Below are 21,623 nucleotides of genomic sequence, written 5' to 3' on the forward strand. Positions count from 1 at the left end.
ACCATAGCCTTGACTAGACGGACCTTTGTTGGCAAAGTAATGTCTCTGCTTTTGAATATGCTATATAGGTTGGTCGTAACTTTCCTTCCAAGGAGTAAGCGTCCTTTAATTTCATGGCTGCAGTCACCATCTGCAGTGATTTTGGAGCCCAGAAAAATAAAGTCTGACACTGTTTCCACTGTTTCCCCATCTATTTCCCATGAAGTGGTGGGACCGGGTGCCATGATCTTCGTTTTCTGAATGTGGAGCCTTAAGCCATCTTTTTCACTCTCCACTTTCACTTTCATCAAGAGGCTTTTTAGTTCCTCTACACTTTCTGCCATAAGGGTGGTGTCATCTGCATATCTGAGGTTATCGATATTTCTCCCAGCAATCTTGATTCCAGTTTGTGTTTCTTCCAGTCCAGGGTTTCTCATGATGTATTCTGCATATAAGTTAAATAAGCAGGGTGACAATATACGGCCTTGATGAACTCCTTTTCCTATTTGGAACCAGTCTGTTGTTCCATGTCCAGTTCTAACTGTTGCTTCCTGACCTGCATACAAATTTCTCAAGGGGCAGATCAGGTGGTCTGGTATTCCCATCTCTTTCAGAATTGTCCACAGTTTATTGTGATCCACACAGTCAAAGGCTTTGGCATAGTCAATAAAGCAGAAATAGATGTTTTTCTGGAACTCTCTTGCTTTTTCCATGATCCAGCAGATGTTGGCAATTTGATCTCTGGTTCCTCTGCCTTTTCTAAAACCAGCTTGAACATCAGGAAGTTCACTGTTCACATATTGCTGAAGCCTGGCTTGGAGAATTTTGAGCATTACTTTACTAGAGTATGAGATGAGTGCAATTGTGCAGTAGTTTGAGCATTCTTTGACATTGCCTTTCTTTGGGATTGGAATGAAAACTGACCTTTTCCAGTCCTGTGGCCACTGCTGAGTTTTCCAAATTTGCTGGCATATTGAGTGCAGCACTTTCACAGCATCATCTTTCAGGATTTGGAATAGCTCAGCTGGAATTCCATCACCTCCACTAGCTTTGTTCATAGTGATGCTTTCTAAGGCCCACTTGACTTCACATTCCAGGATGTCTGGCTCTAGGTCAGTGATCACACCATCATGATTATCTGGGTCATGAAGATCTTTTTTGTACAGTTCTTCTGTGTATTCTTGCCATCTTTTCTTAATATCTTCTGCTTCTGTTAGGTCCATACCATTTCTGTCCTTTATCGAGCTCATCTTTGCATGAAATGTTCCTTTGGTATCTCTGGTTTTCTTGAAGAGATCCCTAGTCTTTCCCATTCTGTTGTTTTCCTCTATTTCTTTGCATTGATCGCTGAAGAAGGCTTTCTTATCCCTTCTTGCCATTCTTTGGAACTCTGCATTCAGATGTTTATATCTTTCCTTTTCTCCTTTGCTTTTTGCTTCTCGCCTTTTCACAGCTATTTGTAAGGCCTCCCCAGACAGCCATTTTGCTGTTTTGCATTTCTTTGCTATGGGAATGGTCTTGATCCCTGTCTCCTGTACAATGTCACGAACCTCATTCCATAGTTCATCAGGCACTCTATCCATCAGATCTAGGCCCTTATATCTATTTCTCACTTCCACTGTATAATCATAAGGGATTTGATTTAGGTCATACCTGAATGGTCTAGTGGTTTTCCCTACTTTCTTCAATTTAAGTCTGAATTTGGCAATAAGGAGTTCATGGTCTGACCCACAGTCAGCTCCTGGTCTTGTTTTTGCTGACTGTATAGAGCTTCTCCATCTTTGGCTGCAAAGAATATAATCAATCTGATTTCAGTGTTGACCATCTGGTGATGTCCATGTGTAGAGTCTTCTCTTGTGTTGTTGGAAGAGGGTGTTTGTTATGACCAGCGCATTTTCTTGGCAAAACTCTATTAGTCTTGCCCTGCTTCATTCCGTATTCCAAGGCCAAATTTGCCTGTTACTCCAGGTGTTTCTTGACTTCCTACTTTTGCATTCCAGTCCCCTATAATGAAAAGGACATCTTTTTTGGGTGTTCGTTCTAAAAGGTCTTGTAGGTCTTCACAGAACCATTCAACTTCAGCGTTACTGGTTGGGGCATAGACTTGGATTACTGTGATATTGAATGTGGTCATTTGACATTTGACAGAATGTGGTCCACTGGAGAAGGGAATGGCAAACCACTTCAGTATTCTTGCCTTGAGAACCCCATAAACAGTATGAAAAGGCAAAATGATAGGATACTGAAAGAGAAACTCCCCAGGTCATTAGGTGCCCAATGTGCTCCTGGAGATCAGTGGAGAAATAACTCCAGAAAGAATGAAGGGATGGAGCCAAAGCAAAAAGAATACCCAGCTGTGGATGTGACTGGTGATAGAAGCAAGGTCCGATGCTGTAAAGAGCAATATTGCATAGGAACCTGGAATGTCAGGTCCATGAATCAAGGCAAATTGGAAGTGGTCAAACAAGAGATGGCAAGAGTGAATGTCGACATTCTAGGAATCAGCGAACTGCAATGGACTGGGATGGGTGAATTTAACTCAGATGACCATTATATCTACTACTGCAGGAAGGAATCCCTCAGAAGAAATGGAGTGGCCATCATGGTCAACAAAAGAGTCCGAAATGCAGTACTTGGATGCAATCTCAAAAACGACAGAATGATCTCTGTTTGTTTCCAAGGCAATTCTAACTATGGTGAGAGTGAAAGAACGAAAGAGAATCCCCAGAGGAAACAGTGACATTGGGACTTTGTTTCTTATTAAATGCCACCTAACCCAGTACAGTTCCTGGTGGTTAATTCCACCCCATCAGCTCTTACTAAGGTCAGTTCCATCTGTTTCCCATGCAGTGAATGCTTTCAACCACAGAGCAGCTTCCTGACAGTCAACACTCTATAACGCAATCCAAAGAATGATACTTTATCACTGTGTCACTAAATCTCATGGTTTAAAGTAAATCAGATCTTAAACAGTGATATGTGTTTTCAATGCATCAAATGTGTGAAATCTCTTCATAAGCAAAATATTCCAAAAAGGGAAAACACTGCAGAGCAGGAAAAAAACAAAAAAACCCACCTTCGACTCTAAGTCCCACCCTATTCTCTCCTCAAATGAGACAGCAAATATCTCAAAACCATTTTCTATACATATTACTATTACCTTCTCTTCTCCATCCTTCCACTTTGTCCACTATGGTGTCTGTTGATTAATTCTACCAAGCAAGCTCTCATTAAGGTGGCCCATGCCATCTCTTTTCCAAGTAGGAAGCACTTTCCATCTACATGGTCAGGAATGCATTGAGTCTTAAGTGGTTGCCAGCTTTGCATCTCTGTCTTCTCACCATTCTCTCTTGTGCAGTTAACACATGGCCATTCCATCTCTGCTTCCTTTGTGGCATTCCCTCCCTTTTAAGACTGAGGTCATGGGACTCAGTTTTAACTCCTTTTCTCATTCTACACTCTCCTCCTATTTGATCAGTACTTCTGTTACACCTTATGCTTTATGAAATTGCTTGTAAATTGCCATCTCCAATATCCATTGAACATTTGCACTGAAATGAAATTTGCACTGAAATGAAAAGTAGTTAACTTTTATTTTCACATCCTCTCACAGCTTGATCCACCTTCTACTGGGGGAATCCCACTTTTCTCGCTCTCATTGTAGCATTCAAGCTAATTGATAGTCATTTCTACTATTAATTATACTATTTTTAAAATAGTTAAAATTTTATTATAAATTAACTCATTATTGTTTTTAGGTTACTTTCCATTAAAAAAATCAAAGTTACAAAAATGATTGAATTAATGATGTTCATGTCTAGATCCTGAGAGCAACACACCACCTGGCTAGAGAAAGTATATTTTAACTTGTTGTTGGGAAGCCCAGGACAAAATAGCCGGTTGGAGGAAGTCCTTGGGAAAATGGCAAAGGCCCAGAAATACCCCGGCTTGATGTGCCCAGGCAGAGAAACATCTCCTGCCTTTGGTTATGCCTGGCGCCAAAATTTAATAATAAATATTAAGGATGTTGCTTGAGAAAACGGGTTATGGGATAAGCTCATGGGTCACTTAGAGTGCGCTGTCCTTGAAATATTTTTACTGATTAGGTGTTAACCCCGTACGTGCTCTGCTGGCTGTATACTCTATGCTCTTTGTTCCTACTTCTATAAAAAGGCTTGACTGCAGAAATAAACTTGTCAGTCCTTGCAAGAGACTGTCTGAGTGTCCTTCTTTCAGGTTCGTCGCTTCCAAGTCCCGGTCAGAAAATCCCCCCAAAATCCCCATTTGTAATGTGCAAATCACAAAAATGGGTGAAGGAATTATAAAATGCATTCTTTAATCAAGTTGCATATTCAGTCTTCATGTTTCTTTTTTAAAGAAAAACAAAGGAAGATTTTTATAGTAAGGTTTAATGAATGAAGAAAACTCATAAATTGACTAAATACAAAATATATTTTTCCATTAATTATACATACATAATTATATGAACAAAATAATTTAATTCTTTATATATAGATAAATAAATATTAAATTAGATAAATAAATACCAAATAGATAAATAAGTAGATGGATTAGCTTGAGTATCTGGGACAGAGTAGTGCCTGTAGAGTAGATCATGATGTCACATAATATACCTGAAATCATTTAACAAATTGATTCAGTTCAGTGCCTGATGACAGCAGAAATGAGTCTTCCACATGGCAGCGCAGGAGGAAGTGTGGTCTGTTGGTCCGTGAGAATCATTTCCGTGTTGAACCAGGTGTGTGTCAGTCCTTTCTCCTGAATCTCTCCTGCAAGTTTGTTGAGGAAGAGAAGGCTCTCATGACTTGTGCTCTGACAACCTCCCAGGCACAAGGGCTGTGTCTCTTCTCTTGCAGATAGAGAGTGAGTCTGTGGAAGTATTTCCTCACAGCCAGGCTGGAGTCCTCCTTGAGCAGGGGAGCCCCTGGCAGCCCCTCCTCCTGCCTCAGACAGGCTTGCAGGTCAGTGAGCTGCTGATCCAGTGCAGTGCGGAGCTTGTCCAGGAGGCTCTCATCCCACACAGCGGCCGAGCCCTCTGTGCTGAAAAGCTGGAAGGTGTGTTGGGTCACCTCGTGGAGTACAGAGATGGCTTGAGCCTTCTGCAACTGGCTGCCACCCAGCGCCTCCTGGGGGAATGCGAAGTCATTTCTGTCCTGCAGGCAGGAGGAAGGGGAGACCCTCCTCAGTTGTCGCAGGAGTGTCAGGACTCTCCTCTTGGCCAGGCTGTGGGAGTGAGGCAGGTGGCAGCCCAGAGAGCAGATGGCGTTGCAGCTGAGCAGCAGCAGAGCCAGGAGGAGGGACCAGGCTGGGGCCATCGGGGACCTTGAAGATGCTTGTGGCCTGGGGCGGTGGGTGACTCTGTGAACCTGCTTTCTAGGTTCTCTGAAGACCTTCCTTCAGGTCTGTGTCTTAAATAGGAGTCCATGGTTTCCATTTTCTGAAAGTTCCCTCTTGCTTTCTACTTTTGTTTTTGTTTTTCAGTTTGTACTCTTCAAATGGGTTAGGACAGCATTTCGCAAACGTTGTTTTCATTATTGCCCCCCCTTCCCCTATTGACAGTCTTCTGAGATTTTTTTTTTCCTAATTACCCCCACCGTGAAATTGTGACAACACATTTATGCTGTGGATCCATCTTTGTACTCCATGCATATCTTTATACATAGAAAAAGAAAGTGCAAAGCTTCCTTGTTGTATTCACCCTAGGGTTAACAATGCCATAAAATGAAAGGTGTACATAAAATGTAAAAGCTGTTGAGTTTTATTTAACTTTATGAATGAGTTTGAAAAATGACTTTTGATGGAGGGTATTTACTTATATAAATAGTAATGTACCAAATTGAATATTCATATGAAATTCATATAAAAATATATAATAATACCACAGTATAGATAGACTTAAAAATCTTTCAAAACTTAAAATCTTGAAAATCTTAGATTATTTTCCTCATATTTATTTTGAGGCACTTTTAACTTTGTCTCATATCAGAAACCAATTTTTAATTCTCTGCTGAATATTCCTCTAAATTTTATGAATATTTCTTTCTGTTTAGCTCTTCATATACTTTTGGATGTTCTTAACAACTTTGATAGGAATAAATAATAAAATACCATGATACCAATCCAATGGAGGAAAGCGAGGAGGAACTAAAGAATCTCTTGATGAGGGTGAAAGAGGAGACTGAAAAAGCTGGCATAACACTCACCATTTAAAAACCTAAGCTTCTGACATCTATGGCAAATAGATGGGGAAAGAGTGGAAACTGACAAATTTTCTTTTCTTGGTCTCCAAAATCACTGTGGACGTTGACTGCAGCTACAAAATTAAAAGACACTTGCTCCTTGGAAGAAAAGCTATGACAGAACTAGACAGCATGTTAAAAAGAGTAAACATCACTTTGACAACAAACGTCTGTATAGTCAAAGCTATGGTGTTTCCAGTAGTCTTGTATGGATGTGAGAGGTGGACCATAAGGAAGGTTGAGTGCAGTAGAATCAATCCTTTTGAATTATGGTGCTGGAGAAGACTCTTGAGAGTCCCTTGGACAGCAAGGAGATCAAACCAGTCCATTCTAAAGGAGATCAGTCCTGGTTATTCATTAGAAGGACTGATGCTAAAGCTGAAACTCCAATACTTTGGACACCTCATACGAAGGGTTGACTCATTGGAAAAGACTCTGATGCTGGGAGGGATTGGGGGCGTGAGGAAAAGGGGATGACAGAGGATGAGATGGCTGGATGGCATCACTGACTCAATGGACATGAGTTGAGTGAACTCCGGGAGTTGGTGATGGACAGGGAGGCCTGGTGTGCTGCAGTTCTTGGGGTCGCAAAGAGTCGGACATGACTGAGTGACTGAACTGAACTGAACTGAAGAATATTTGTCCCTGTACAGATTAAATTAAAAACAAGATTTCCTGGCCTATATTCATGGATAATAAGGAAATAAAAATAATTTAGAACATGGAACCAACAGATTTCTTTTTGAACAAGTTGGCAGGAAAACTCAGGAATTAAGGGGAAATATTTTAATTCTCAAGATACTGAAATGTATTGACTTTCACCGAAACATGAACTTAAGCAAATTGGTTAAATTCACTGCCCACTCTCTGACTGGTTACTGATTAAAGAAATGGTTGATGCAAATGTTTGGGTCAAGCGATGGATAGGGAACAATATTGGCTAAACGGTTAAATGATTTTTAAAATATCCAAGTGTTTTTCAAAATATATTAAAATAAAAATTATTTTAGGTATATTTTTCCCATTATCCCTTGGGAAGAACCAGAAGGCTGAGCATTCTCCCCTGTTGCCTCATTTATCTTGCTGTTTCCTTTCTTTCATCAGTACTCTTAATGTCCTTTAGATGGGCCATCATTCCTCTCTCTGATTCAGACTCTATGGTTTTTACTTGTGAGTGCAGATTATCAGTTTTCTTTCTGAGGAAGGGGGTTGAGAATAATTACACATGACAATTTCTTCTCTGTCATGTATGCTTTGAACATAAAATATTTACATACAACCTCAACTAGTGGACTGCAGGCGCTAAATGTGCCATGCCCTGGGTCTTGGTTCAGGCTGCTCTAACAAGGTCCCAGAGTCTGGTGGCTCATCAGTGATAGAAGTTTATTTGTCACCATCCTGGGGGCTGCATGTGTGAGCTCAGGGTGCCAGCAGGGTGGAGTTCTGGTGAGAACCCTCTTCGGGGTTGCAGACCACCAGCGTCTCTCTATGTCCTCACATGGTGGAGAGCAGAGACGAAGCAAAGTGTCTTGTGAGCCTCATGAAGACAGTAATGCTGTGCATGAGGAATCCCCTCCTAACCTCCTCTAATCCTAATGATTTCTCTAATATCCCACCTCCTGATATGATCACATGGTGAGGGAACACACACACATTCAACCTGTAACATGGTAACAAGAAGACACCAAGTCATTGTGTTTATTTCAGATTCATTAGAATATATTTCATTCTTGATATTTATTTGAGGAAGGAAAGTATTGACCTACTTAGATAGTGTATTAAAAAGCAGAGACATTATTTTGCCAACAAAGGTCTGTCTAGTCAAGGCTATGGTTTTTCCAGTGGTCATGTATGGATGTGAGAGTTGGACTGTGAAGAAACCTAAGCGTGGAAGAATTGATGCTTTTGAACTGTGCTGCTGGAAAAGACTCTTGCGAGTCTCTTGGACTGCAAGGAGATCCAACCAGTCCATCCTAAAGGAGACCAGTCCTGGGTGTTCATTGGAAGGACTGATGCTGAGGCTGAAACTCCAATACTTTGGCCACCTCATATGAAGAGTTGACTCTTTGGAAAAGACCCTGATGCTGGGAGGGATTAGGGGCAGGTGGAGAAGCGGATGACAGAGGATGAAATGGCTGGATGGCATCACTAACTCGATGCACATGAGTTTGGGTGAACTCTGGGAGTTGGTGATGGACAGGGAGGCTGGGCATGCTGCAATTCATGGGGTCACAAAAAGTCGGACACGACTGAGTGACTGAACTGAACTGAAAACATTCCTTGATCCTGTCATCCCTTATTATGGCTCATTCATCCTGTATATATTACTTATTAAATGTTACAGTGCTACTGTGAACATGATTACCGAGACTTCCCAAACAAATTCCACAGACTTTCAATCGTAAAAATGATGTTAACAGCAACTACAAATTCCTTAACTCTTAAAAGGGACACTTAATCCTTCCAATATAGTGGAACCTGAGTTGTAAATATTCTCATTTCCAGGAGCCACCTGCTAAGACTTTATTTGAATAAAACAATCTAATAAGGAAATGGCAAGTCCAGGTTTCAAAACCTATTGTGTCAAATTCCAAACTCCACCTCCCTATCCATACCATAAACACTGTACAAATTGTATGTATTGAACCATCGCTTATTTTCCTATTTCACTAACACACGTTGTCCTTTGTTTTCCTTACCTTGCTGTTACAGTACTTTATATTTTCATTAGTTTACCATCTACCACAAATTTCTAGATGAATTGAGCAATTGACAATGTATTCTGATTATTTTATGTAATAAGCAAAATGAAATTATCAACTGTTAATTCTTTCTGAGAGTCTAAATGTGATTGACAAAATTAATGATTCTAATAATTATAAAATATCATATTTCACTGTCCAAGATGATTCATATAGATTGCTCAATTAACCGTCACCATACACTTGAGATGCATGATAGATAAGACACTTGAGAATTATAGCCATTGCAAGAGATTGGATTACAAACATTTCAGTGAGTCTCTGTAGGAAACAGGCTTCCCTGGTGTGAAAGAATCTTTCAGTGGATTAAAGAATCCACGTGTCCATGCAGGAGAGGGGTGTTAGATCCTGGATTGGGAAGGTCCTCTGGAGGAGGAAATGGCAACTCACTCCAGTATTGTCTAGGGAATCCCAAACAGAGAAACCTGGCAGGCTACAGTTTATGGGGTCACAAAGAGTCCAATAAGACTTAGCGACTAAACAATGAGAACAACTGTAGAAAACACCAAGCTGACAGGGCTCTTGTGGATTTAGGTTAAAAATACTTAATGCTACCAAATTACATGAATATGGGAAAGGACTGGAAGAACAGAAGACGACATATGCTAACAGGTGATATGTTAGGGATGGAGCAGAGCATCCCCGTTGCCATCAGCAGGGAGACCAGAGTGTCAGAAATTCGGCACTTCACCTGGGTCTCATTGAAATAACTCAGGTCCTGCACTAAACTAAGTCCTCCAAGCTCCCTTCGCTGCGCCCCATTGGCCAGGATGTGCACCTAAACTCTCAGTAATGGACCCGACGCGCCTCCAGGTCCAGCGCCTCGAACTCCTGCGCAGGATCCAGGGGAGAACCGAGGAGTCCCCGTGGATAAGAGCCTTAATCCCTGTGAGGCGCCGCCACAGCCCAGGGAGCCCGTGGGGTCGCAGGAGCAGTAAGGAAACTTCCTTTTTGGTCCCACTGCCCAGGGGAGCTTTAATGCTACTTTGCTCAGATCCTTAGATTTCTGCACCTGCCCCCATGTCCACCCTCCCCTTCCTAGGAGGAGATATCGGCCAGAGCAGTTTACACCTGGCCATTTATGCTGCAATTGATGGCTGGAAATCAGAGCATATTGTGAAGTATTTTCAAATTCAGGATTGTTTCTGGGGAGAAAGACTAATTCTTTCAGGGTTTCAGGAAAAAAGGAAAGGCACCTGAAGCCTGGACAGGAATCTATGAGATAGATATTCGGACCCTCCCGTGGGAAGACTTGGGGACAAGACTGAGACTGAAAATTATTTCATTTAATATTAATATAAATGGTTAATTTCTCTTGCAATGTTAACTGGTTAAAAAATACTTCAAAATTTACAGTGAAAGTCATTTAATCATGTCTGACTCTTTGTGACCCCATGGATTATACAGTCCATGGAATTCTCCAGGCCAGAATACTAGAGTGGGTAGGCACTCCCTTCTCCAGGGGAACTTCCCAACCCAGGGATCGAACCCAGGTCTCCCACATTGCAGGCAGATACTTTACCAGATGAGCCATTAGGGAAACTCAAGAATATTGGAGTGGGTAGCCTATTCCTTCTCCAAGGGAATCTTCCTGACCCACTCATCGACCTGTGGACCCCTGCATTGCAGGTGGATTCTTATAATTTATAAGTAAATATAAATAACTTAAACTTTATAAGTCTTAAATATTAAGATATTATCTCTAAGACCAAACAAAATTTTAAGTTCTTGGCTTCAGTGGAAACACAATTATCAGTAATGTTTGCAAAATTGCTTCCCAGTTTATCTCACTTCATTGCATGAATGCCGTATTTGACTAACAATGCCAAAGGATGCTAAAACTACCTCACAATTGCACTCATCTCACAGGCTAGTAAAGTAATGCTCAAAATTGTCCAAGCAAGGCTTCAGCAATACGTGAACCATGAACTTCCAGATGTTCAAGTTGGTTTTAGAAAAGGCAGAGGAGCCAGAGATCAAATTGCCAACATCTGCTAGATCATCAAAAAAGAAGAGAGTTCCAGAAAAACGTCTGTTTCTGCTTTATTGACTATGCCAAAGCCTTTGACTGCGTGAATCACAATAAACTGTGGAAAATTCTTCAGGAGATGGGCACACCAGATCACCTACCCGCCTTTGAGAAATCTGTATGCAGGTCAGGAAGCAACAGGTACAACTGGACATGGAACAACAGAATGGTTCCAAATAGGAAAAGGAGTCTGTCAAGGCTGTATTTTGTCACCCTGCTTATTTAACTTATATGCAGAGTACATCATGAGAAACACTGGGCTGGAGAAAACACAAGCTGGAATCAAGATTGTGGGGAGAAATATCGATACCCTCAGATATGCAGAAGATACCACCCTTAGGGCAGAAAAGTGAAGAAGAACTAAAGGGCCTCTTGATGAAAGTGAAAGAGGAGAGTGAAAAAGGTGGCTTAAAGATCAACTTTCAGAAAACTAAGATCATGGCATCTGTTCCCATCACTTCATGGCCAATAGATGGGGAAACAGTGGAAACAGTGGCTGACTTTATTTTTCTGGGCTCCAAAATCACTGCAGATGGTGATTGCAGCCATGAAATTGAAAGAAGCATACTACTTGGAAGGAAAGTTATGATGAACCTAGACAGCATATTAAAAAGTAGAGACGTTACTTTGTCAACAGAGGTCCATCTAGACAAGACTATGGTTTTTCCAGTGGTCATGTATGGATGTGAGACTATAAAGAAAGCCGAGCACCAAAGAATTGATGCTTTTCAACTGTGGTGTTGGAGAAGACTCTTAGAGTCCTTGGACTACAGGGAGATCCAACCAGTCCATCCTAAAGGAGATCAGTCCTGGGTGTTCTTTGAAGGGACTGATGTTGAAGCTGAAACTCCAATATTTTGGCTACCTAATGGGAAAAGCTGACTCATTTGAAAAGACCCTGATGCTGGGAAAGATTGAGGGCAGGAGGAGAAGGGGACAACAGAGGATGAGATGGCTGGATGGCATCACTGAATCAATGGACGTTAGTTTGGGTGGACTCTGGGAGTTGGTGATGGACTGGGAGGCCTGGCATTCTGCAGTTCGTGGGGTCTCAAAGAGTCAGAAACGACTGAGTGAATGAATTGAACTGAACTCATGACCCAGTACCTATCGTAAATTATTAATTTCAGTTTACAAAATCCCTTTTTCTCTCATTTCTTTCAAACAAGGGTCTTCCCTTGTGGCTCAGATGGTAAAGAATCTGCCTAAAATGCAGATTCCAGATTCCATCCTTGGTTGGGAAGATCCCCTGTAAATGGCAACATACTCCAGTAGTCTTGCCTGGATCATCCCATGGACAGAGGAGCCTGGTGGGCTACAGTCTATGGGGTCACAAAAGAATCAGACTTTACCTGGCAACTAAACATAAAACGGTAAAAAAATTCAAGAAGTTCACCTTGACAATATTTAATAAATAAAACAAATTACAAATATAATGAAATAAAAATGTTAATGTATTTGTTAAATTTTAATACAATGTAAACAAAAATATTTTATATGGAAAAATAAATATGAGGAAATAAAAGAATAAATATAACAAAATAAATAAGCAAACAATAAAATAAGGGCAGTCTTCACTTCGGGACTGATGCACCTGCAGCCAAAAAAATTTATGTATATTCATTTACTACTGACAAAGTATTGGCTGAAGTAATTCAATAAATTTTGTGGCTACAACAGAAATCAGAGTCTTTTGAAATGGCCACAGATGAGTGTGCAAAGATGATGGGGCATCTTAGTCAGTGAGAGTCATGTCAAGGTGATTTCAGGTCTCCATCCATCATTCTTAACCTTTCTTGCAAGCTGGTTGATGAAGACAAGGATCTCATGATTTCCAGTCTGACGATTTCCCAGGCACAGTCGCTGTATCCCTTCTCTTGCAGGTAGACATGGATGCCCTGGAAGTACCTCTTCATGGCCAGTGTGGGGCCCGTCCTTCCCAGGGCAGAGTCTTCCTCTCCAGTCAACAGGCCCAGACAGGCATCCAGGTCATCCAGCTGCTGATGGAGTCCAGTGAGGAGCTGCTCCAGGAGGGTAGTGTCCCAGGCAGCAGAGGAGCGCTCTTTGTGGAAGAGGTTGAAGCTCTGCTGGAGCATCTCATGGAGCACAGAAATGGCCTGGGCCTCCTGGAACTGGCTGACCTCCACCATCTCCTGGGGGAAAGCAAAGTCTTTTCTGTCCTGCAGACAGAAGCGAGGGGAGAGTCTCCTCATTTGGCCCAGGAGCCTGAGGTTCTGCCTGCCAACCAGCACGTGGTTCGGAGACAAGTCACAGCCCAGGGATCCTCCCGGGCCATAGCTGACCAGCACCAGGGCCATCAGTAGAGAGAGCACGAAGGCCATGGGGAAGATGAGGCTGCTGCTGGGCTGGCTGAGACAGCGTCTGGTGGAACCTTGAGGTAGGTTCTCTGATGCCATGCTTTCTAAGCAAGGCCATTAAATAGGGAACACAGTAATTTTCATTTTCTAGTCATTTCTGTGTACTTGTACTTCCTTTTTTGATTTTCATTTATGTATTCTGAATATGGTCAAAGAAATTGTCATCAGTCTAAACTATTACTTTTATCTATTTCCCAATAACTTCAAATGTACCCATCCAAATGGATATTTATCAATCAAATGAGAAAGGTCTTTGTCTTACATTAGAAATGATGTAGGTTTCTAAGTACAAACATTATCACTCTTTCTCTTTCATGTGTAAATGTGGCTCTTTTCTGTTCCATGAACACATTTTTGGCCCTGATCCTAGGCTTAATTTCTGTTTCTTACTTTACTTAGGAAGGCAGGCTCTGTGTTTATCAGGCATTTACCAGGTCACTCTAGCAAAGAAACTGTTTGAAACAAAGGATGGGTTTTCTTGAGTGTTTGATTTAGAGAAGAGGCTGATTATTGTGAGTCCATGAGCTCCTCCCATGTTTCTTTTCCTTCTAGAACACGTTCCTGCAGGTCCATGTGGTTGTGCTTCAGGGAACCACGAAGTCAGGACTATTACAGACATCACGCTTGCTTTCACCATTTTCGTACTGGAGACCTATTGTCCATTGCTGGCCCGGCCATTAACCCTACCAAGAATTCTGGTTCTTCTCAGATAATATGGGTGGGGAGACTCTAATTCCAGGATAATTGTATTTCCCCAGCAGCACCTCACTCACACGGGAGAGATCACATGGAGCCACCCCCTGTCCTCTGGAGTGACAGAGTCCCCTTGCTCACCTGCTGGGCTCCCTCCCTCAGGGCAGGCTCACCACATCCTGAGGACTCAAAAATCTCCTTTCTGTGGAGGGCTCATTTACTTGTGAAAATAAATCGTCTTCCTGAACCATCACCTCTCACCTGCAGTGTTTGTGTGAAGGACCCTAATTCTCAGTGGTGACCTCCTCTTCTCTGACCCGTTTCCCCAGGTGTCCAAAGTATCAGCAAAGCTCAGTCCTTGAGAGCAAAAGTGTGTTTGTGCAAGTTGGTGGAGGAATTTCCGACTGCAATTATTCTGCTTTTAGTAGATTAAATAATATCTACCCTGCTAAGTATAGTTTTTATTATTCAACTCTTTAACGTAAACTGTTTGACACTTGTTCTGCTCAAACTTTCTGAACTGGAGGATGGAGATTCAGTATTGGTGTTGTCTCTTACTGGAAGCTTATGTCACAGAATCTAGTGAGTTACAGTTGTTCATTCAGGCAGTTGATTCCACCAGGCATCTCTGTTCCTCTGTCTCTTTTCCTCTGAGAATGCAGGACAGTGAGACCCAGCCTACTAGATCAGGAGAAATAGTCTTCTTTCCTTGAGTGTAATTTTTCATTTAAACTTTTTATATTCACTTAGTGACTTCTTTTGGGTAGGCTCTGGGAGTTGGCAGGAGAAGGCAATGGCACCCCACTCCAGTACTCTTGCCTGGAAAATCCCATAGATGGCAGAGCCTGGAAGGCTGCAGGCCATGGGGTCGCTGAGGGTCGGACACGACTGAGTGAATTCACGTTCACATTTCACTTTCATGCATTGGAGAAGGAAATGGCAACCCACTCCAGTGTTCTTGCCTGGAGAATCCCAGGGACAGGGGAGCCTGGTGGGCTGGCTGCTGTCTATGGGGGTCACACAGAGTCGGACACGACTGAAGCGACTTAGCAGCAGCTGGGAGTTTGTGATGGACAGGGAGGCCTGGCGTGCTGCAGTTCATGGGCTGCAAAGAGTCGGACATGACTAAGCTACTGAACTGAACTGAAGTGACTAACTTATTGGACAAGATTTGTCTCATTGCTCCTGTTGTGGCTGCAATTCATGATGACGTGAGAACAACAAAGGGAAGTAAAGAAAGCCAGAGGGGCTGCATCTCTATCACTTTCAAGACATTAGATTTTTTTGTTTCTCTTTACATTTCTAGAAAGTAAAATTGCACAGTTTTTTGTGGGCAACAAGAAAACAAGAGTAAGTCTCAATGTCATGAATATGAAAGAAGGGAAGTGGTTTTCCCCTGACCCAGTGACGTATTCTGAGTTAGCAAACTGCAGTGCAGCACAGCTGGGGACAAGTCTGAGGCAGAGGGAAACGATGAGGCCAGGATGAACAACAGAAAGGCTGGGGCAGGGCTGCTTCTTACAGAAGCTCAAAGAAGGACCAGTCCTTGATCTGTTGACTGCCATCAGCTTTGTAAGACCAGCCTCCTAATTTTTCTTTTCTTTAATCAGCATGTGGTCAGTATAAGGGGTGAAGGAAGAAGTCACACCTGCTCACAAGAGACAGGCAATCAGAGCCCCAGTTGCTCAAACACTAATCCTCTCTGGCAAGGTCGATGAGACCAGCCTTGCTGAGCATCTGCGTAGGTGATAAATCCACTTGTGCAAAGAGAATATGCTTTGAAACAACTAGAATGAAAGGGAAGTAAATGATTCCAAAAGATCCCGATCTCAGTCTAACTAACAGTAGTTATGACATTAAAAATAAAAACTGAATTTTATTGATTACTAACCCTAATGATCTCCCTAATATTCCGGCTCTTGATACTATCACATTGATGGGTTGGATTTCTGCAGGTTTTTAAAGACTTTTTAAAATATTTATTTCATGTGTTTATTTTGCTGAGGCATGTCTTAGTCGATGTATGCTGGTTCTTGGATCTTGGTTGCTTCGTGCAGGATCTTTATTTTTTTTTTTTCTTTTAATTTTTATTTTTAAACTTTACATAATTGTATTAGTTTTGCCAAATATCAAAATGAATCCGCCACAGGTATACATGTGTTCCCCAGGATCTTTACTTAAGCCACGGGAAGTCTTGCTTGCCATGCAGAATCTAGTTTCCTGACCAGAGATCTAGCTCAGGCTGCCTGCTTTGGGAGCATGGAGTCCTGGCCCCTGGAGCATCAAGGAAGTCAAGGGGTAGAGTTTTAATATATGAATTTGGGGAACACACACACATTCAGTCCATAACACAGTAGTAAGAAGATACCAAGGTATTGTGTTTATGGCAAGGATTCATTAGGATCTATTTCATTCTTGATATTATTGAGGAGTAAGAACACATTCCCTGATGCTGCCCTCACTTTTTATGGCACATCCATCCTGAATTGATTACTAATTAAATGTTACAAGACTACCATGGACATGATTACCAAGGACCTGCCAGACAAATTCCACAGACTATCAGTGTTTATCAAAAATGACAGTGACAACAACTACAAACTCCTTAGCCTTTGTGAGGGACTCACGCAATCCTTCCAACATAGTTGAAACCGAGTTAATATTTTTGTTTCGAAGAGCCTCCTGCTAAGACTTTATTTGAATAAAATAATCTAACAATGAAATGGCAAATCCAGTTTTCAAAACCTAAAATGTCAGATTCCACACTGCTGATGTAGACCGTCACACCTGCGCACACTGAGTGTGCTGAGCCCTCACTTAATTTCCTGTTTTATTTCTAACACGAGATGCACCCTTGTTGTTTCATACCTCGATGCTACAAACCTCTTGTTTCCATCAGTTCACATCTACCTCCAATTCTAGATAAGCTGAGTGATTTACAACATGTCTGATTATTTTGTATAATAAGCAAAATGAAATTATCAACTGGTAGTTATTACTGAAAGTCTAAATGTGATTGACAAAATTAATAATTCTAATAATTATAAAATAATCATATTTAACTGTCTAAGATGATTCATATAGATTGTTCAATGAATCCTCACCATAAATTGGGGATACATGATGGACAAGATCCTTATGAGTTGTGACCCCAGCAAGAGATTGGATTACAAACATTTCAGTGAATCCTCTGTAGAAAACACCAAGCTGATGGCTTTGTGACTGTAAGTAAAAAAACTACTTAATGCTTTTGAGAGGGTAACAGACAGGAAGGCCAGGGGTTTCCAAACAGAGGAAACAGGCTGCAAGTGTCAGACACTTTCTTTCTCTCTCTTCAGCAGCAGGAGGAAACAAACTAGTCTTAGATTTGTTCCCCTTCCCCATACACATTTAAAAAGAGGTTTGTCTTAAACTTCTGTGTGGCCATAATGACACCTGGTTCCACCTGAACTGAACTTTTCCCAAACCTTGAGCTAACCAATGCATTTTTCTAGTGGAAATGTTTGTCTTAAGCTGATAATGTACTGTGTATTTACTCTAGACTCTGTGTTCAAGTCAGTTCCACCTAAAGGCTCAGAACCGACTTGACAAACCAGTATGTTACACTCATACAGTGTTCTCCTAATCTGTGTTAATGAAACTGTATATTTTTTTGGAAATCTGCCTTTCTTCAAGATTCATGTCAATCGTGTTATGGCCAGGGATGACTCACCTGGTGCCAATGTTATCTCAATGCATGTTGTGGGTGAGGGGCCTGGTGCCATTCTCTGAGTTTTGAGACATTTCCTTTGTCTAATTAGCAGACTGCGATGGCACCCCACTCCAGTGTTCTTGCCTGGAGAATCCCAGGGACGGGGAGCCAGGTGGGCTGCCGTCTATGGGGTCGCACAGAGTCGGACACGACTGAAGCGACTTAGAGCAGCAGCAGCAGCAGTAGCTATATAACATCTGGCTGAAGACTAGGTCGGGGCACTTTTTCTGCCCCTTCTGATGTCTATGTCAAAAGCCTTCTGTATCTCTTTTATACTTTAATAAAACTTTATTACACAAAGTTCTGAGCGATCAAGCCTCGTCACTGGCCCTGGATTGAATTCTTCTTCTCTGGAGACCAAGAATCCTGGTGTCTTTTGTGGTTCAGCAACAAACTTTTGCTTCCAAATTATATGAATTTGGAAAATGATAAAAAAGAATAGAAGACGACCTAAGCTAACGGGTGAAATGTGAGGGATGGAGCAGAGCCTCCCCATTGCCATCAGCAGGGAAACCGAGAGTCCAGAAATTCAGCCCTTCACCTGGGCCTCTGTGAAACAGTTCAGGTCCTGCACTGAACTCCGGAGCCCTCCGACTCCTTTTGCTGAGCCCCAGCGGCCGGGAGGTGGCGCCCGATCTCTCAGTAACTGACAGACCGGCACCGCCCACCCAGCGAGACCCGCCTCCAGGTACAGCGCTGCCAGCTGGGGCATCAGATCCACGGGGACAACAAGCGGGTCGCCGTGGGCAGGAGCCGCGACCGGAGCGAGGCGCCGCCGGGGCCCAGGGAGAGCTTGGGGCCGCGGGAACAGAGAGGAAACTTCCTTTTCGGGCCCCACTGCCCAGGCGAGCTTTGTGCCGCGTCGCTCAGAGCCTTTGATTTCTGCACCTCCAAATTCTAGGTAAGCTACTATTGCGTCCACCTCCCCTTCCTGGGAGAAGATTTTAGCCAGAGCGGTTCACACCGGTGCCCTTTTATGCCATGATTGAGGGCTGGAAATCACAGCATGTTGTGGTATGTTTTCAGATTCAGGATTGCTCTGGAGTGAGTGAAAGTCGTTCAGTCGTGTCTGACTGTTTGCGACCCCATCGATGGACTATACAGTCCATGGAATTCTCCAGGCCAGAACACTGAAGTGGGTAGCCTTTCCCTTCTCCAGGAGATCTTCCCAACTCAGGGATTGAACCCAGGCAGGCAGATCTTTACCAGCTGAGCCACAAAGGAAGCCCTTGTTTATGGGGAAAAGGAGTAATTCAGGGAAAGGGGAAAGGTATCTACAATCTGGACGGGAATCTACTAGATATTGCAACCCTCCAGTGGCAAGACTTGGGGACAAAACTGAGACTTAAAAAGAAGTTCCTAGGTAAAGGGAAAATTATTTCATTTAACATTAATATAAATGGTTAATTTCTCCTGTAATGTTAATTGGTTGGAAAATGTTTTAAAATGTATAAGTCTTCAACTCACATCAAATTCAAATATTTTCCTTATGCCACAACATTACTTAAGTTCCTGGCTTTAATGGAAGCAAAATCATCAGTAATGTTTTCAAGATTACTTCTTTGTATATCTCTCTTCATCTGATCGAAAGCCATATTTGACAAACTTATGACCCAGTAACTACTTTGAATAACTCATCTCAATTTACAAAATCCTTTTTTCCTCTCATGTCTTTTAACCAAAGGTCATCTATTAAGCATTTTTTTAAGTCAGTTTTTCATTGGAGAGTTTCATTACCTTTTTCAAAATGTCTTCTCATATAGATAAGTTGTTTAAAAAATTGCAATTAAAATGCTTTTGATTTCAGCATAATGTGTGCTCAGTAGACACCAACTGTGAAATAGGCAGTTTGGCATATGATTCCAGCATGTGTCTTTGGAAGATATCATCATCAAGATACATTTTTAAAGGCCTGAAAACTAGAGCAGGTCATGACCTAGTTCATCAGTTTGAACAGAAGACAGTTCTGGGCTTTGAACACAGGAAAACAACAAACTTCTTGGTCACAAACGAAACTCAGACTGGATAGCAGCCAGATGGCAGGAGTGCAGTGTGAGTGTGGAGCCTGGGATCTGGTTGAGGACCTTGCAATCTGTGTGTCTTCTAGCTGGAGATCACGGAGTTTGACCAAAAATGAATGATGACCTTCTTTACGTGAGTAAAGTGACAGTGCAAGAGCAGTGGGTGCGTCTGTGTGGATCAGAAATTCACAGGGAAGCCGAGCTTCCAGCGGATGTGATGGGGAAAGGCCGTCCTCTATCCTAGTGCAGCGGTCTTCAACCAACGTCTCAGCTCCACAGCTCTTCTCCTCAACTCTACTCTGTGATGCTGGGGCTCTAGTTCCTTCCAGTACATTTCTCCTTTGCCTGCGGATTGTTTTCCTTTCCCATACCAGTTCCAAGGGTGGACTAGAAGGCTGGAAGGAATTTTCTGTTTTCCTGACTGGAGTATGACTGATAACAACCGCCATCAATTAGGAAAAGGAAAACTAATGGTTGCTGCTAGATGCTATGTGTCACCAGTCAGACTGGCAAAAAGTAAAAAGGATGATAAGATCCTGTTTTGGTCAATGTGAGAGAACATATAAGAGCTTATATGGTCTTGAATGTGGATTAATGTAGCCATTGTTGTCATGGATGTTGGCAGTATGCATGTGCAAGGTTTATGTATTTTGACCAATAATATTGACTTCATGGCCCCTTGTTCAGAGAAAGACTCTCGCTTGGGTATAAGACACCTGCATACACTTGTAGCAGTTTCTCCTCAAAGGCAGTAATTTCTGAGAAGGACCGACTCTAGGAGGTGACACTGCCGGCACTTAGGGACTGAAGTCTTCACGGAAAACAACTAGGATCAAACCCAGGACAGCCCAGGGCTGGAGAGCAGAGCCTCACCCCGCATGGCCCTTGCTCTTTTCTTCCTGCCTCTGCTTTGCTGCTGAAAGACTGAACCCAACAGTGAGTTGAGAAGGTAAGTTTAGAAATGTCTTCAAGAAGTAGTAGAGTTGTACTCATACTAAAGAAGCAAGAAACATTATTAATGAGTCATGTGTGTGATTTTCTGCATTCATAGATCTCTATGATTTCCCTATTATTCATTTTTATAGTAGATCAAAGAATTTTCTACTAATTCTTCTTTCTCAAAGAATTTCTGTGACTTCCTAAGAATACTTCTAGAAGTCTGAAACACAGAAACTGGAATTGTCTTCACCATTGAGCACAGGAGAGTTCACACACTGAATATACTGTGAAACTAGCACCCAAGTTAAATATTTTTACCAAAGACCTAGCATCTTTCCAGTGCTGCCTTTCAGTCACTGCCTCAGGCCAGCTGTCCCGTCTGCTCCCTGTGGGCAGCTACTCTGGGACTCACTGTCCTGATCATTACTGCCAGGCACTCTTTTATGCTTCTTGTAGTATGGGCTCATTGATCCTAACAGTAGTCCTATGAAAAACTACTCTTATTTTCCCCATATTAAAGAAGAGGATCAAGACAGCATGCGTGCCTGTGTGCATGCTAAGTTGGTTCAGTCGTGTCCGACTCTTGTGACACATGGACTGTTGCCCACCAGGCTCCTCTGTCCATGGGATTTTCAAGAAAGAATACTGGAGTGGGTTGCCATTTCCTTCTCCTTAGTGTTTGTGATATTTTGCAGGAAATAGCAGAGCTGCAATTCAAAGGTTTTGAAATTTCTAGAACTCTCCTTTCACTTGCGCTCTCTTCCAGTGATTTCCACTCAGAGAAACTTTGAACCAGAAACCATCACAGAAC

At 42.2% G+C, this 21,623-nt stretch overlaps 2 protein-coding genes across 2 annotated transcripts; both read right to left on the reverse strand.

Moving 5' to 3' along the window:
* Positions 1-4,582: 4,582 nt before the first annotated feature.
* Positions 4,583-5,315, reverse strand: LOC113897790 (interferon alpha-1). Its single transcript, XM_027550767.1, has one exon. It carries the CDS (start codon positions 5,313-5,315, stop codon positions 4,746-4,748), a length of 570 nt encoding a protein of 189 aa, XP_027406568.1. The 3' UTR covers positions 4,583-4,745.
* A 7,469-nt stretch (positions 5,316-12,784) lies between these two features.
* On the reverse strand, positions 12,785-13,533 carry LOC113897792 (interferon omega-1). The gene has a single exon (XM_027550768.1). The coding sequence runs from the start codon at positions 13,445-13,447 to the stop codon at positions 12,785-12,787; it is 663 nt and encodes a 220-aa protein (XP_027406569.1). The 5' UTR covers positions 13,448-13,533.
* Positions 13,534-21,623: the final 8,090 nt, after the last annotated feature.

This window comes from Bos indicus x Bos taurus, chromosome 8, assembly GCF_003369695.1.
Source record: "Bos indicus x Bos taurus breed Angus x Brahman F1 hybrid chromosome 8, Bos_hybrid_MaternalHap_v2.0, whole genome shotgun sequence".
NCBI lineage: Eukaryota > Metazoa > Chordata > Mammalia > Artiodactyla > Bovidae > Bos > Bos indicus x Bos taurus.